At 44.0% G+C, this 17,359-nt stretch overlaps 1 protein-coding gene across 4 annotated transcripts in view; it reads right to left on the bottom strand.

Moving 5' to 3' along the window:
• BICC1 (BicC family RNA binding protein 1) overlaps window positions 1-17,359 on the bottom strand; it is a 291,846-nt gene that overhangs the window by 45,613 nt on the left and 228,874 nt on the right. For all 4 annotated transcript variants that reach the window (XM_073548254.1, XM_073548256.1, XM_073548255.1 and 1 more), the window contains exons 4-5: window positions 7,595-7,674; window positions 994-1,152 (exon numbers count right to left, since the gene is read on the bottom strand). In XM_073548254.1, coding sequence (XP_073404355.1) covers window positions 994-1,152; window positions 7,595-7,674 — 239 coding nt within the window. The remainder of the gene's footprint in view (window positions 1-993; window positions 1,153-7,594; window positions 7,675-17,359) is intronic.

Genomic DNA, 17,359 nt, shown 5'->3' with positions numbered 1-17,359 from the left:
GCAAGTAGTAGCAGACTAAAGGGCCCGTTACACACAGCGATCTCGCTGGCGAGATCGCTGGTTTTGTGACACATCAGCGATCTCTCCAGCGAGACCGCTGTGTGTGACATCCAGCAGCGAACGGCCCCCCTGCCGGGTATCGCTGATCGTACTGGATCGGCCTGGGCCATTTTTTCATCGCTGGTCTCCCGCTGGCCAGCGCACATCGCTGCGTGTGGCAGCGGGAGCCAGCGATGAGCGACGCTGCACGCTGGTTACCAATGTAAACATCGGGTTTCTAAGGGCTGCGGGGCCCTTAGAAACCCGATGTTCACCCTAGATACCAGCGTGCACTGCAGGCAGGGCGGGAGGTGGAGGCAGAGCGGCGCACAGACCGGAGTAACTCTGCTATCTGCTACTCCAGTCTGTCAGACCGGAGCAGCAGATAGCAGAGCTCTGCTGGTCTGTCTGTGCGCCGCTCTGCCTCCACCTCCCGCCCTGCCTGCAGTGCACGCTGGTATCTAGGGTAAACATCGGGTTTCTAAGGGCCCCGCAGCCCTTAGAAACTCGATGTTTACGTTGTTAACCAGCGTGCTCTCTGGTCCTGATCGCTGGAGGGGCTGTCTATGTGACAGCTCACCAGCGATAAGCTAACGATGTCCCAGAGATCCCATCCACGTCGGATCATTGGTGGGATCGCTGGGACATCGTTATGTGTAACGGTACCCTAACTGAAACAAGCATATCAGTTCTAAGATACTATCACCACCATTAAAACAAAAAACTATTGTTTTTTTGTTTTGTTATTTTTAAAAAAAACCCCACCCATTTTTTTTTTATAAAAAGGGATAAAATAGGATTTTTTTGTAAGTATAGTACACCAGAGAAGAAGCAAGGCAGACAAGTGCAGCTCCGGCAGAGCCTGGCTACCATTAAAGTGGTGGTACAGGAGTAGAGAATCACAGCTGCTTTCATCCATAAAGCTGTGGCCGGCAGCAAAATAAAAATCAGTACCTGGTTACTTTTCTCAGCTTGATTGTTTCGGTTGGAATCGGGAAAATGGATGTGGCAGCCGGTTTCCTCCATTACCTTCTTGATGTTGTTCCCACCTTTACCGATAACATGCGAGTGCTCAGTATGAGAGACGTCCATTTTTAAAGTAACTCTGTTACTCTAAAGAACAGAAAAATGTAAGTTATTACACAGCACCGAAAGGTCATCCACTGGCATTCACAGTCTAAAGTTGTGAAGGTTGTCCTGTAAATAAACAGTGTAGTGATGAGCCAACGGGCTCGGGTAAAGAGTTATCCGAGATCTTGGGTGAGCGCAGATAATATGTTACAGAGTCACTGCGGCTGCATGTTTGGGATTGCCTAACAAACAGTCGCGACACATGCGGGGATTGCCCAACAGCCGATAAACCTGCAGCTGGAGGGACGCGAACATTATCAGAGTTCACCCAAGATAACTGGATAACACCTGAGCAGGCTAGGAAAACACTCCATCAGAGAACATTCACTCATCACTATAACAGTGTTCAGAAAGGTCTTTTCATAAAGGTCTAGCCCAGGGGTCTCAAACATGCGGCCACTGAGGCAGGCATCTGCGGCCCCCCACATGTCTCATGCTAGAGAGGAGTGCGCTGCTCTGTAGTGACTAGAACAACCTCTCTTCACAACATAAACATCCCATCTGGTGACTCCTCCCTCCCATGTGACTGATCACATGACTCATCACTGCAGGACCTGTGGGAGCAGTTTGCAGCTTTCTCCCAGCACAGACTCGGGTACATTTTATACAGCGCTGTGTGCTGGCGCCGGCTAGGGAGGGGTTAATAACTGCGCTGTGTGTTACCCACACTGCACTGTGTCACGTGGGCTGCTTCTGCAGAGCTGTGCTGCCGCTCACTGTCGGGATTAGTAACTGGGTGTAAAGTTCTGGCTGTGGATGGAGCAGGAGCAAATCAGCCTCTCACAGCAGGCTCACTGCAGGGGTTGTCATACCGCTCTATAGGCGACGACTGTCCGATCAGTGCGGTCTGTCAGCATTGTGTATTTATGACCACAGCACACAAGGTACAGAGCCCCCATACCTGTGCTGTAACTGCCCCGTACATACAGGTACAGAGCCCCCATACCTGTGCTGTAACTGCCCCGTACATACAGGAGCACAGCTCCAATACCTGTGCTGTAACTGCTCCGTACATACAGGTACAGAACCCCCATACCTGTGCTGTAACTGCCCCGTACATACAGTAAGAGAGCCCCCATACCTGTGCTGTAACTGCTCCGTACATACAGGTACAGAACCCCCATACCTGTGCTGTAACTGCCCCGTACATACAGGAGAGCCCCCATACCTGTGCTGTAACTGCCCCGTACATACAGGAGAGCCCCCATACCTGTGCTGTAACTGCCCCGTACATACAGGTACAGAACCCCCATACCTGTGCTGTAACTGCTCCGTACATACAGGTACAGAACCCCCATACCTGTGCTGTAACTGCCCCGTACATACAGGAGAGCCCCCATACCTGTGCTGTAACTGCCCCGTACATACAGGAGAGCCCCCATACCTGTGCTGTAACTGCCCCGTACATACAGGTACAGAGCCCCCATACCTGTGCTGTAACTGCCCCATACATACAGGCGCACAGCTCCAATACCTGTGCTGTAACTGCTCCGTACATACAGGTACAGAACCCCCATACCTGTGCTGTAACTGCCCCGTACATACAGGTACAGAGCCCCCATTCCTGTGCTGTAACTGCCCCGTACATACAGGTACAGAGCCCCCATACCTGTGCTGTAACTGCCCCGTACATACAGGTACAGAGCCCCCATACCTGTGCTGTAACTGCCCCATACATACAGGCGCACAGCTCCAATACCTGTGCTGTAACTGCTCCGTACATACAGGTACAGAACCCCCATACCTGTGCTGTAACTGCCCCGTACATACAGGTACAGAGCCCCCATTCCTGTGCTGTAACTGCCCCGTACATACAGGTACAGAGCCCCCATACCTGTGCTGTAACTGCCCCGTACATACAGGTACAGAGCCCCCATACCTGTGCTGTAACTGCCCCGTACATACAGGTACAGAGCCCCCATACCTGTGCTGTAACTGCCCCGTACATAGAGGTACAGAGCCTCCATACCTGTGCTGTAACTGCCCCGTACATACAGGTACAGAGCCTCCATACCTGTGCTGTAACTGCCTCGTACATACAGGTACAGAGTCCCCATACCTGTGCTGTAACTGCCTCGTACATAAAGGTACAGAGCCCCCATACCTGTGCTGTAACTGCCCTGTACATACAGGTACAGAGTCCCCATACCTGTGCTGTAACTGCCTCGTACATACAGGTACAGAGCCTCCATACCTGTGCTGTAACTGCCCCGTACATACAGGTACAGAGCCCCCATTCCTGTGCTGTAACTGCCCCGTACATACAGGAGCACAGCTCCAATACCTGTGCTGTAACTGCTCCGTACATACAGGTACAGAACCCCCATACCTGTGCTGTAACTGCCCCGTACATACAGTAAGAGAGCCCCCATACCTGTGCTGTAACTGCTCCGTACATACAGGTACAGAACCCCCATACCTGTGCTGTAACTGCCCCGTACATACAGGAGAGCCCCCATACCTGTGCTGTAACTGCCCCGTACATACAGGAGAGCCCCCATACCTGTGCTGTAACTGCCCCGTACATACAGGTACAGAACCCCCATACCTGTGCTGTAACTGCTCCGTACATACAGGTACAGAACCCCCATACCTGTGCTGTAACTGCCCCGTACATACAGGAGAGCCCCCATACCTGTGCTGTAACTGCCCCGTACATACAGGAGAGCCCCCATACCTGTGCTGTAACTGCCCCGTACATACAGGTACAGAGCCCCCATACCTGTGCTGTAACTGCCCCATACATACAGGCGCACAGCTCCAATACCTGTGCTGTAACTGCTCCGTACATACAGGTACAGAACCCCCATACCTGTGCTGTAACTGCCCCGTACATACAGGTACAGAGCCCCCATTCCTGTGCTGTAACTGCCCCGTACATACAGGTACAGAGCCCCCATTCCTGTGCTGTAACTGCCCCGTACATACAGGTACAGAGCCCCCATACCTGTGCTGTAACTGCCCCGTACATACAGGTACAGAGCCCCCATACCTGTGCTGTAACTGCCCCGTACATAGAGGTACAGAGCCTCCATACCTGTGCTGTAACTGCCCCGTACATACAGGTACAGAGCCCCCATACCTGTGCTGTAACTGCCTCGTACATACAGGTACAGAGCCTCCATACCTGTGCTGTAACTGCCCCGTACATACAGGTACAGAGACCCCATTCCTGTGCTGTAACTGCCCCGTACATACAGGTACAGAGCCCTCATACCTGTGCTGTAACTGCCCATACATTCATGATGGCAACGTCATCAAAAAAGCGCAAGATTGCTGATGAAAAAAAAATATATTTCAGGAAAAGTGGGAAAACTTATATTTTGTCACGGAGGTTGGAGAGAGAGCCCAGAGTCTGATTTGTTTTCAGTTTGTCACAGTGCTTAAGGACTACAATGTGCGTCGACATTACATGACGCAGCATGGAGAACAGTAGGGAGCACTGTCTGGCAGACAGAGGAGAAGCTTCAGCAGCTGAAATCATCTCTTAAAAAACAGCGAAACTTCTTCTCATGTGTTAACAAGTCAAGTGAAGCTTCTGTAAAAGCCAGTTTTGTACTCAGTAACATGATAGAAAAACATTCACGACCGTTTACTGAGGGTCAGTTCATTAAAGACTTTTATAAAAGCAAGTGAAATTATTTGTCAGGACAAAAAGAAACTGTTCGAAGGTATCAGCTTGTCGGCAAATAGTGTTGCTAGTAGAATCACTGAATCTGCTAGTGACGTTCATCAGCAACTGATTACAGCAGCTCAAAGTTTTGAAGCATTTTCCCTAGCGCTTGACGAGAGGACCGGGTTAACAGATACTTCATACTGTGCTCTGTTCATTCGTGGGGTTGATGAAAACCTAAACATAACCGAGGAATTAATTGAATTTATTACCAATGAAAGGCACAACGACCGGTCGTGACATTTTTAAAGAACTTGAAGGCTGCATTAACACAGCAGGACTGCCATGGGATAAACTGGTGTCTGTGGTCACGGACGGTGCACCAGCATGTGTTCTGAAAACATTGGTGTTGTGGGATTGAAAGCAAAACGAAACCAGCTTTCATTGTCAGGTCCTTTCTGTGCAATACACTGCATTCTGCATCAGGAAGCGCTGTGCGGAAAAAGTGTACCACTGAAACAAGTTATGGACTTTGTGGTTAAGACTGTTAACTTTATATGGGCAAGAGGTCTTAACCATAGGCAGTTCACTTCTTTCTTGTCTGATATGGACAGTGAATATGGAGACTTGTTGCATCATACCGAGGTCAGATGGTTGAGTCGGGGAAGTGTTGAAAGATAATGACTCTTTCCAACTTTCTGACCCAGCTTTTCTATCTGACTTAGCGTTTCTAACAGATGTCACAGAACACCTCAACGCACTCAACTTGAAGCTCCAGGGCCCAAAGCGGATGATTACAGTGATGTTGATAATCTAAAAGCATTCAGATGTAAGCTGTCTTAGTGGGCCCAGCAGCAGCAGTCTGGCAATTTGGCTCATTTCTCATCTATGCAGTCGCTGGTACGAGCTGAACCAGAACGCTTGAACTACTATTCCAATATAATTTCTCAGTTACTACAAGAGTTTGATAGACGTTTTCATGAGTTTCAGGAGCTTGAAACTGAATTTGCACTCTTCGCCACTCCGTTTGCGGTAGACATTGCTTGTGTTTCAGAAGATCTGCAGATGGAGATTGTGGACTTGCAATGTGACACTGTTCTTAAACAGAAGTATATGGACACTGGTGTTCCAGATTTCTATCAGTTTGTCGCACAAGAAAAATTTCCAAAACTTCTTAAAGCCACCGCCAGGAACATGGCCATGTTTGGAAGTACATACATATGCGAACAGTTTTTCTCTTCAATGAAGCTTAACAAATCAGCATTACGGTCAAGACAGATGAACATCTTCGTGCAACATTGCAATTGGCCAACGCTCAATTTAAAGCCCAATCTTGACATTCTCGTATCTGGCAAACGCTGCCAACTGAGCAGCCAGACTGAATTTTGCGACACTTGAACTGGAAAACTGGATTGTTAAATTAAGCATGTGGAGTAAGCCTGCAAATTTCCGTTAAGTTTAAACCTAGCAGTATTATAGTACAATAATATAGAATTCTTATAGTAGATCAAATAAACAATTGTTTAACAATAATTTTGTACTGTATTAAGTTGGAAACGAATGCGGCCCGCCAGCTTACATATTTTTTTTATGTGCGGCCCATTTACTCTGCCGAGTTTGAGATCCCTGGTCTAGCCTATAATAGGAGCTTATTAATGATCAGAACATAAATCAATGGTCTAGTAGTGAATAGGTTTAAAAAATAAATCTTTGTTCTTTAAGAGGACATCTATTGCTGATTGCCTTCATCACTTGACCATAGTCGAGTGCATTTTACGGAAGGTTACATCATGAAGTCTACTAAGACATTTTTTTCGAAAACTTTATATTTAATAACCAAGTATCAAAAGGCATAAAGTACTTTTCAGTGTCACTGAACAGTAATACACGGCTGGTGCATTTCTGGGTTCGGTCACTGCTGTTAAGATCGTAATATAGTAAAGATGCAGGACTATGCTACTTAGTTTTGTCACATTTTAATGTGTATATTTGGAACAATTTGTCGCTTACAACAATGACAACTTGAAGATACTTATACATAGGCACTGTAGATATTAAAATGACAACCACAGATCTTTAGGATTTAGGAAAGCTAAACATATCACTACATAAATACAACTGCCGAATTGCCTATTAATTATGTCGCCCATTTAAACTGCATTACGTACAGTTCCCTCAATTCCAATTTAGTGGCCATTTTGAAGAGCTGATGTACCATTTCATTTTGTTTCACGACTAGTAATTAATAGTTGGGGGAATGAGCTGACTGAATCCAACATTTCTTGCTCTGTGCTAGACACCACAACCCATGTATGCCTGACTTGTTAATCCTGACATTAGGCACGCTGTGGCTGCTGTTCTAGGCTACAAGCGCCAGAACTTTGGCTTAATATTATGCATTGTAGCTTTTTTTTTTTTTTTTTTGAGCGGAGATTTCTGTGGCCTTTCAGAAATCAGTCAGGAAAGGTGTGTCAATTAGATAAAATATTCAACATTGGCACACAAATTTTGACGCAAAGTAAACTAACAAATTGTGTAAATGTGGAATAGACAGTGTATAAATGAGACAAATTTAATCAACCAGCATGAGACATTGAAAAATGTGGCACGTTTTATGACTGTATAGTCTAAGTTTGCACTTTCTAAAAGTTAAACATTTTCAAAATAGCAGTCTCATCTACTGAACCAAAATCCACTCAGTACAAATCCACATATCTGTCCCTATTTAAAAGACATACGCGATAGAACTGAGACAACCTAAAAAATAAGAAATCCACAATCCATCCATCTATTGTTAAGAATCCAATTTACCTTTGTATCTAATACAGACATTATCCTTTCTTTGGCTTCCTTCACATTTTCCTTCTTGCCAGATACTTTTATATGTGGGTCTGGAAACAGAATAGGTTATGCAGTTAAAACAGCAAAAAAATACAACAAATAAATTTAATTATGTTCAAAATATATATTACTATAAGAGGCACAGAAGAATGATGAAGCTAAGGCCCATAGACGGGCTGATAAGACACGTTTAATCGCGCTAGAGCAGGATTATGGGGAAACCATTACACATTAGAGCCCTGTGACACTGATGGGAAGGGACACTATGATAATAAAGACCTGAGGCAGGGTTTTTTTTTTTCCAGGCACCGCGTGCATGGAAGCCTGGAAGAAATCATTAGCATAAAGAAATAAATGAGGATTTCTCAACTACAAGACTGAAGATATGGGCATACAGGCAAGACTAGTTTAACTATTCTATCACCTGCATACCCATATTAATAGGTTAAAAAAGTCCCAGGTGTGACAGATTCCCTTTAAAAAGGGACTGTCAGCACTTTCCAAAACAAAAACAAGCATTCTGGCGACATTAAACATTCATCTACTCTTACACCCCCCATCTGCGGTAAACCATTCACTCTGGCACTATCAAAACTGAGCTGTCAATCAAATAAGATTGGGGTGGAGATAGAGGGAAAACAAGCAGGTGGGAAGGTGTATGTAAATGACTGGCTCCGCAATGAAGCACCTGTACTTGGTTTCAACAGTCTTTGTTCGGACAGTCCCTTTCAAAGACTAGTTCTGTGTGTCTAATATTGTGTGCGTGTGTATATGAAAACGCAAAAACAATATAATTGTCGATTGGCAGGTGTCAGCACACAATGTTTCCAGGGCCTTTATGCACTGCTGGTTCGTGTGTGTTTTTTTCTTTTAGAAAAGGGTTCCCCAACTCCAGTCCTCAAGGCCCACCAACAGGTCATGTTTTCAGGATTTTCTTTGTATTGCACAGGTGATGCAATTATCATCTGAGCAATACTAAGGAAATCCTGAAAACATGACCTGTTGGTGGGCCTTGAGGACTGGAGTTGGGGAACCCTGTTTCAGAAGACAAAAAAACCCAGACATGTTAACGACACGTTACATTACCACTTCCAAACCCTGTAGGTTGAACAATACAACAGAAAAAATAAAAATACGGATTTGCAACTTCATGATGTTCTACTTTGGTTTTTAATACTTTATAGCCATACAATATACTAACCTAGAAAAATCATCTTTTTCCTTTATACATGGGCTACTTGAATAAGGTTTTATATTTGAATGCTGAAGACAGTCGGAATATTAACAGCCAACAAAGTGACTTTTGAAATTTGTGTTACTTTTTTACTTTACAAAATTACACAAAGGTGGGGCAAATTTAGAGCCGACTAATGTACAAAACATTCCGAGAAGACTTAAGAATAAAGTAAATTAGTTCTGCATACCAACTTCTACTATGCAGCGCTGAGCCATAAAATGGCATAAAGAGTAATAGGCCAGTTTGAAGCCTCCTTTCTGGTAATGAAAAGCAGAAGCGGAATTATTTTTAAAAGGCAAAATCTTACATTATGAATTATTCATAGTATGAGCTTAAAACACAGGTTTTAAAATTCCTCAGTGTATTCCATTTGAAGTAATTTAGTCTAGTACATATTGGGAACCGGTAAAAAGCGACCTGCTATTTCCACTAGAGTTGCAAGTTCTTACATCCCATTTGCCAGGTAACGCTTACAAGAATGTATAGACATTTCACACATGTCGGTGAAAGATCCAAAGGCTTGAATAACGTTAAATCACCGAGACGTCAAAACTGGGGAAATGTTTATATGAGCTGAGAAACTTGCCACGTTTCCGAATTTCATTTAGTGAGTCGACTGTCAGACATTTTCTACAGCGCAAACAGATCCACCCGTTACCTGTAGAGCATGGTCACTTCTCGTATGTAGTGTGTACTTGCTTTCAAAACAGTTTCCTCCTCTTCAGACTACATCTTTCATTTCAGATGTCTCCCGGGTTCTCTCTCCTATGCTCTGGTATCAATCCCCAATGAGTCAGTACAACACCATTACAACACGACTGGCTAGAGCCAGGACCATCTCTGCCTGCTCTGCTTACTGACTAGCTAGCTGTGTGATCAATTTCATCCACCGTGGTTTGTGTGGTGCATTCCAGGCAATTTCACCATCCATGAATTTCTGGTAATTAATGGGGATCCCTTAGAAAGCTACTGTGACATTACCAGTCATTCATTTATCACATTGGCTAACGGTTCGGTGTAATATCTCAGCTTTGCTGTATAGATGACAGAATGAGCAGAGTCATCTCATTATCATTAGAAGGAAGGTATATTATGGTTGTAATTATTGTACCACTGGAGGTCTAGTTAAGGCAGCAAAATACTTTACACAGACAAGGTGGTATGCGCCTCCAAGTATAACTTTATGGCCTACAGTGCAGTGTTTCAGCACTACACCACTTCCCATAGACTATGAAGCCAATTCATCAAGTCCTGTGTTTATATCGATGAGGGTGTGTGCTGGAATCAAGACACCCCCAGATTTGTTTAAAGGTGCCCGCCATTTCATGAATCTGGAGCATCTGATGAGGGGCGTTGCACCTCCATGTGCCGCACCAGTAATCCCGCTAAACTCAGGTACTAGAGTGATATTTCTGGTGCAGGGAATGCTACAGCCACCATGAATTAGACGGGCTGTAGTGTCAAGCCCCTGTTCTACCCCAGCTCAGCCCATTGGCATAGCCAGGACAAAACTGGCATGAAAACACCAATAGTCGCAGAACTAAGGCACAGCCCACAGTTGAACCTACATTTTGTGGCTTTTCAAAGATTTTTTATGCCAGAATTCTGGCATGAAGGCTTTGATGAATGAGGGGTCTTTGTCTGTCGAATTGAACTAATCATAATATGGCCAAGTCATAGACATGTGCTTAAAAATACAAATGAAATGAGTACAGCATTTAAGAATAAGCCAAAACGAAACGAGACATTTCCATCAAAACATTTATATTTTCCTAGCTTTGCATCAGGGTTTACAAATCTAAAGACACATCAGTAATAACTAAAGACAAACAAATCACACCTTGATGATACTGTAATATGCTACACTTTTTGGAAAAGCGAAAATATACCTTGTCAAAAATGCACAAGTTTCTTTTTTTTGGGCCATGAGGCCATTAAGTAAACTAGTAAGAACACAATATTGGAAATCCTAAGCACTTAAAGAAGCAGATGAGAAAGTTAGTGGCGTATGCAGCCCTGTACGTGTACTGCAGATGTCGTGAAGGGGCAAAAAGGAAATTCACATTCTGAGTGAAAATAGTTTCTAAAGAAGTAATTAAGCAGACATTTACATAAATCCTAAGGATTCTAAGCACGCAGAGAAGCACATAGGCTTGAGCAGCTCCATTTTAGCTTTCTTCTATAGAATCCCATTCTCGTGATTGGTGCGACTACCAATATATCATAAATGTTTATGATCAGTAAGCTGCTTTAATAATAAGATAGCAGATGGGCTACTGAGGCCAACGTGTATAATATTTGTGTTAAATACTAAAAATAATGAATAGGAGCAAGACATCATTAAGATAATAGAGTTTACTTTACATAAAAAAAGTTAAAATTCCTTTTCACAGATGGAATGTTTAACTTTGGTGTGTCAAGACTACGATCCTACAGACCAACGACCTTTGGTTGATTAATGTATCCTGGAAGTTTTCCAAGGTTTTATAGAGATATTAAAGACCATAATCTGTCCAAATTTACTTGAATTTCCTTTAAAGACTAAAAGTTTGGCATAGACACTGTAAATTAAGAGGCTTAAAAACACAACCTATGAATTAAGGAGCTGCGAGGTGATTTTTGCCTAAATCCAATAACTGCACAAGGTAGGAGACTTTAGAGACCCCATATACAGTTGATAGCAACCTTATCTGCTGACTTATCTATATACAGGAGTGTTCTAGGGAGGGAGCTGCTGTCACAATCCTTTAGTGGCGGCTTATTTCGCAGTGAACTAAGGGATCGGCAGTCCGAAATTGGACATAAAAGGAATTTTATTTGTATTTAGTTTAACTGCGGCCCTCACATTAGACCAAACCTGCCAATATCTGTGAGCTCGGCTGACAATCTAGCATGTGAGGGGCCGTTAAACATACCAGTAAGCAGTCATTTCAACGCTGAAAGTGACATGCTGTAGTTTTCCAAATCGGTCAGAAAAAAAAATTGCATGAGATTTCTGAAATCTCTCAGCTTTTGCTGGTACTGTAAAATGCAGCTTAAAACTTGCATAAAAAAGCAGCAAAAAAAGCAACATGTGAACACAGCCTTAACCTGCAGATTAATCCCATATCTGCAAGATAATAGCATTTTTTCCTGGTGACAAGTTCCCGTCAAGTCAATGGTAGTAATTGTCAAACTACCCGGGAACACATACAATAAATTGCTCACTGGACATCAAGGTTTGGGTCTATGAGATTGTAGTTCCTGGCAAATTCACGGTGGATCTTCAGACCTGCACAAATTAGTCAAGTACAACTTTATCATGCATCGCCACCCAGGGCAGATTTCAGTGCCTACAGCTTTATTTTAGCATCTAATAAAATGTCTTCAAATTTAATGAAATAAATACAGCTGATGTTCAATTGCAAAGTTGCTAAACCTTCGGGCGCGAACACAAGCCAAACCTGTGTGTACCGGGTCTATATGGCAGTGCACTTACCGTATACTGAAGTGCGAAGCGACAGCTGGCATAGTTTTATGTTCTACCATACAGACACCTCTGGGGGCCATATGTATGGAGGTTACTGTACCTAGAAACAATGTTTCTAGATGGGGAATAACACTGTATTCAGAATCTTATGGAACAGGTCTATTTCTTCCAGGGCTATGGAGTCACAGTGGTGGAGTCTGTTCATTTTATACAGACTTCACCCAAAGTAATCTGACTCGTAAAATATATGATAAATTGGGTACAGTAGCCCAGTGCAGGATGTGCTGTTCTTTGTTTCATAAGAATTTGAGAAAATTATGTACAAGCACAGTAGTGAAGTCTGAGTCTGGGAAATTGAGGAGTCGGAGGTTTGGGTTACCAACGCCACACCTGATTTCTTCAGATGTCAGAAAAAAAAAATATATACTGTATGAATGAGGCATACAGAGGAACATTAATAGTCCACGCCACTTAATGAATCAGGAATGCCTGATGAGAGGCATGCACTTTGCCACTAATCTTACTCCAGTCACGGACTATAGTAAAACTGTGTAAAAAACACCACAGCTGGTCATGAATTAGGAGATCTGTGCAGTCACACTCCAGTCGCCCCACAGCTCCACCCATATTGGCAAAGCTGGGAGAAGCCGGCATGAAAATCTTAAGTTACAAAATTTTTGCACTACTAACTTTTCAAAGTATGTTACAAAATTCCGTCAAAATCGCTTTCAAGAATCGAGGCCTTAATGTTTTTTTGTTTTGTTTTTTAAATAGTTTACAAGAAATTACATCGAAAAATACTAGGAATCATTATGATAAAGGATTAAGTCAAACTGTTGCTGCTTTAACAAAATCTTATCACCTACACACTGGATAGCTAAATTGTATATCCGTGGGGAAGGAAGGGCTCTGTCCACTGAACCCCACTGACCTCTAGAATTCGGTTTTGTCCCCCCTTTGAAAATATCAGCTGTGCACATTGCTCGGCCACCATGTCTTTCATTTTCTAGTAGAGTGTTCCGTTATCTATGAATTATGTAACATGAAAATCATGAGATGCACTCTAACACTGGCACCTAAGATAATTTCCCTTTGAACAGATTCAACATTTTTACAGCACAATGTGAGGACATGCTGTCTCTTAAAAGATATCGGTTGGTTTCCCAATTCCACTTCAGACTTAACCACAGCATGACTATTTAGAAAGGCAAAATGTAGAGCAGCGGACCACAGGCATTCCAACCACCCACACAGCTCTCTTTCAGATCATGTACGGAAATTAAAGGCATAGGTGTGGGAAAGAGGTGATGAACTGGTCACAAAAGTCTCATATTCAAGTTAACAAGTTAACAAAAATTAACATGAGGCCGAATGTGCAGCAACTGGAAACTTTCCTTTTGACGATTACACTGGTCGTGGACAAAATACATTCCACAACAATGTTACACAAGTTCCTCTCTGTGCTGCACCATGACCTCATGCTGTACCCAACATTGTAAAGACAAGTATACCAATCACATGCATTTCTGATCAGACAAAGCTAAAATATGAATATTTACATAAATGATCACAAGACCCCCAACAGACCCCATCACTTCCAAAAATCAGTGAAAATAAAGTAACAAGGGTTAATATGAGCAGAGAACTCAGGACTTGCTAAACAAAGAAAAGGTTTTTTTTGTTTTTTTATACAGAACTTATATTTCTAAAACTTTTACTTCTAAAGGGCCTGTCACACTAAGCGATATCGCTAGCAATATCGCTATAACGTCACTGGTTTTTGTGACGTTATAGAGATATCGCTACATGTGATACTTACCTCCGACCGCTCCCCCGCTGGTTATCGCTGATCACGCAAGAATGTCCTGGATCATTTCTCGTCGTCAGTTTCCTGCTGGGGCTTCCTGCTGTGACGAGCGACGCGTGGACGTGGGCGGGAGGACGTCAGGATCGCCTCATCTGACAGGTAAGTAGCGACCCCCGACCCCTGCGATGTCACTGGTGAGATCTGCCTGTGTGGCAACTCACTAGCGACCACTTAGCGATGTACGAGCGATCCTGACCGTGTCATATCGCTGGTACATCGCCAAGTGTGACAGTACCTTAAGAAACCCTGCTCTGAGTAGAAAAGTTACAGTACCAAGAAATATTGGAGTTGTCTGGTCTAAAATGAAAAGTCTGCCGTCATACTGACGGCAGACTTCTGAATCCTCCAGCGCACGCTCTGAGCTGCGAGGATTCCACTGGTTTCTGAGCCGGGAACGGCAGTGATGTATGTGTTATGCATTCTCCCAGCCAGAGCTCACTTCACACACTGGTACTGAGTGTATGGAGCGAGGCTGCGCCCACCGCTCTGCCCGGGAATATGCATAATGCATACATCACTACAATTCCCAGGTCAGAAACCAGCGAATCCTCGCAGCTCACAGAGCGTGCACTGGAGGATTCAGATGTCTGCAGTCACAGAGTGAATACAGACTTATCAGTTTAAGCCAGAGACCCCGTTTAATGACTGGCATATTAGCAATTCTGCAATTATAGGGAACCTAATCACTTTGAAAAACTTAATTTAAATACAGATATGGTGCTACCTTGAAGGCAAATATTAGACTATGCAGCTGCCTTACTGAAAGAGCAGCTACCAGGAGAAATTAAACTTTTTTCCCCTTGAGCCGATGACTATCAATCCTATGGGCATACACTGAGCAGTTCCAGTCACCGGTTGATATACTGTGAGCAGCGGCTGTAAGCACACCCTATAACGTTGATTGGCAGCATGATTTTGCAGTGGCCCAGATTCCAGCTATTACTTACTGGGCTGCTTGCTGCAGTTTTGATAAAATCAGTGTTTTAATTACTGCAGTTCAATCAGCTCTTTATATGCTGTTCTCTATATAACCCCACCCCTAATCACCAATTGGTGGCTTTCTCTGTGCAATCTGTGTGGTCAGGTTTATACAGAACTCATGGGGGACTACTAACCAGCAAACTTACTAGTCCTCTAGTGATTATCTCCTGCTGATGGCAATTTTCAAGACCACAAGCAGCCCAGTAAGTGACGCATCGCTGGAATCAGAGTCTTCGCCACTACATCATGCTGCTCAAATTAGATGGCAAAACTTGGGTCACAATTTTTTTTTTTCTTTATAAAGTCCACAAAGTGCTGAATATTTTTAGGTTAGCATAGTTAGGTTCATCACTATTAATGAAGGTAAGGGAAGACCTAGAAAGAGGAGAAACTGTATAAAAGAATAAAATGCATTCCAAAGAGGACTGTCCATGGTTCCTGAGCAAGTAACAGGGTCCACACAGTCTCCAAATAGTCAAGAATAGAGTTGAGCGACTTTTGGATTTTTTAGGGTCGAGTTTCGTTTCGTGAAACCCGACTTTTCCAAAAGTCGGGTCGAGCAAGATCGGCCGATTATAGGGAAAAGTCGGGGTCATCCCAAAACACGAAACCCAATGTAAGTCAATGGGGAATAAAAGTCGGCAGTGAGGACGGGAAACACACCTACAGTGCTCATTTGAATGCCAAAAGCATCAATTCTTCTTACTTAAGCTGGTCAACCTTAATTAACTTCATAATACAAGTTACACACTGAAAAATGGGGGTTATTTGGCTAAAGTTGTGGGGGGTAGGGCTGGCTCCAGGTTTTCATGTGCCCTGGGCGAAAGAGCGCCCCTTTAACACATACCACAACTCATCATGCTCCGATACGGCAAAGAAATAGCGGTATAGTACAATGAAAAATACCTCACTTTTTACATCTCATGACGAGGCCCATCTATTTCTCCATACAGAATCATTGGTCCCATATAATGTTTGAAACAGTATATGATGAGCTCCACATAATGCTACAGTATATGTTGGTCCCCATGGATGAAGCTCCACTGTCTTATGGGCCCAAATAATGCTCCAAACATAATGGGCCCCATTTCTAATGCTCTAGTGTATAATGGGCCCTGTAAATGCTGCTCCAGTGTCTGATGTCCACCTTTGGAATGTTCCAGTGTATGGTGGGCCCCATCTATCATTCTCCAGAGTATAGTGCTCCCCAAAAATTGCTGTCCCAACATTGAAAACAATCAAATAAGTCTCCTCGCTAGCGAATCCCTGTACTAGTCTGGACTCCTCCTCGTCCCCATCTTCCATCTCACTGCACAGTATTTCAACCTTGCAAGTGCTGTGATCCTGAGCAAGCAGGGGGGGCCCACTCGTTGGCGACGGCACTGGCACAGGGCCCCTAATAGTACGGTGGTGTGTCTGATGGCGGGTGGGCCGAACCTGCACTTTCATCTGCAGCTTCCTCTTTGTCACCGTGTAAGATGGAACTGTATATGGGAAGGGTAACCTGAGTTTCATCAGGGTCAGATTCAGGCCGTGTAGCGTGCGAGGGGAATGTAGTGGTCTGGGTCAATGTACCAGCAGATTCATCGAGCAGTGGCTGGGCATCAGTGCACTTGTGTCGCCCCCAGGAGTACGGTCGCCACAGTGGCATTACCTTCCTCCTAGGGAGTGTGATGTCATGCTTGGGAGCAACGAAGGATCTCTCTAGCAGGTTAACTGATTGGGCGGCGTTATTCCCACGAGTCATGACCCTCCAAACAGCGTTCATGAAGGCAAAGTGTTTGTTTTACGTGGGCAGTATGGTTGCAAAGCTAAACCTTAAAGGAATGTCCAGAAGGGCACCACCAGGAGTGGAGCATACGGTTAAATTCGACTCCACCTGGGAAACCTCAACCATGCCAGCTACAGAACAGATGCACACATTGCAAGCTTAATTCCGTTAACGAACAAGACTCCGTCATGCCCCGCGGTCCGAGTCCGGATTACTAGAGGGACACGTGAGGCTCTGGCACATGAGATTGGCCAATAACTGGTGTCATGCCCTTACATGTCCGTGGCTGCATGTGCGCTACACTGAAAAGGCCAGCTTTTGTCGCTTACAGGTGCAGATAACCCACTGAACAACGTTAGTGATGGGGATCACTGATTACAATTATTACCCGCGAACGATGATTTCCCAGT

This window comes from Dendrobates tinctorius, unplaced genomic scaffold (assembly GCF_039654945.1).
Source record: "Dendrobates tinctorius isolate UK_male_01 unplaced genomic scaffold, ASM3965494v1 ptg000156l, whole genome shotgun sequence".
Classification (NCBI taxonomy): domain Eukaryota; kingdom Metazoa; phylum Chordata; class Amphibia; order Anura; family Dendrobatidae; genus Dendrobates; species Dendrobates tinctorius.
Note: the sequence above shows the minus strand (reverse complement) of the source record. Positions and strands in the feature narration are given on the sequence as shown.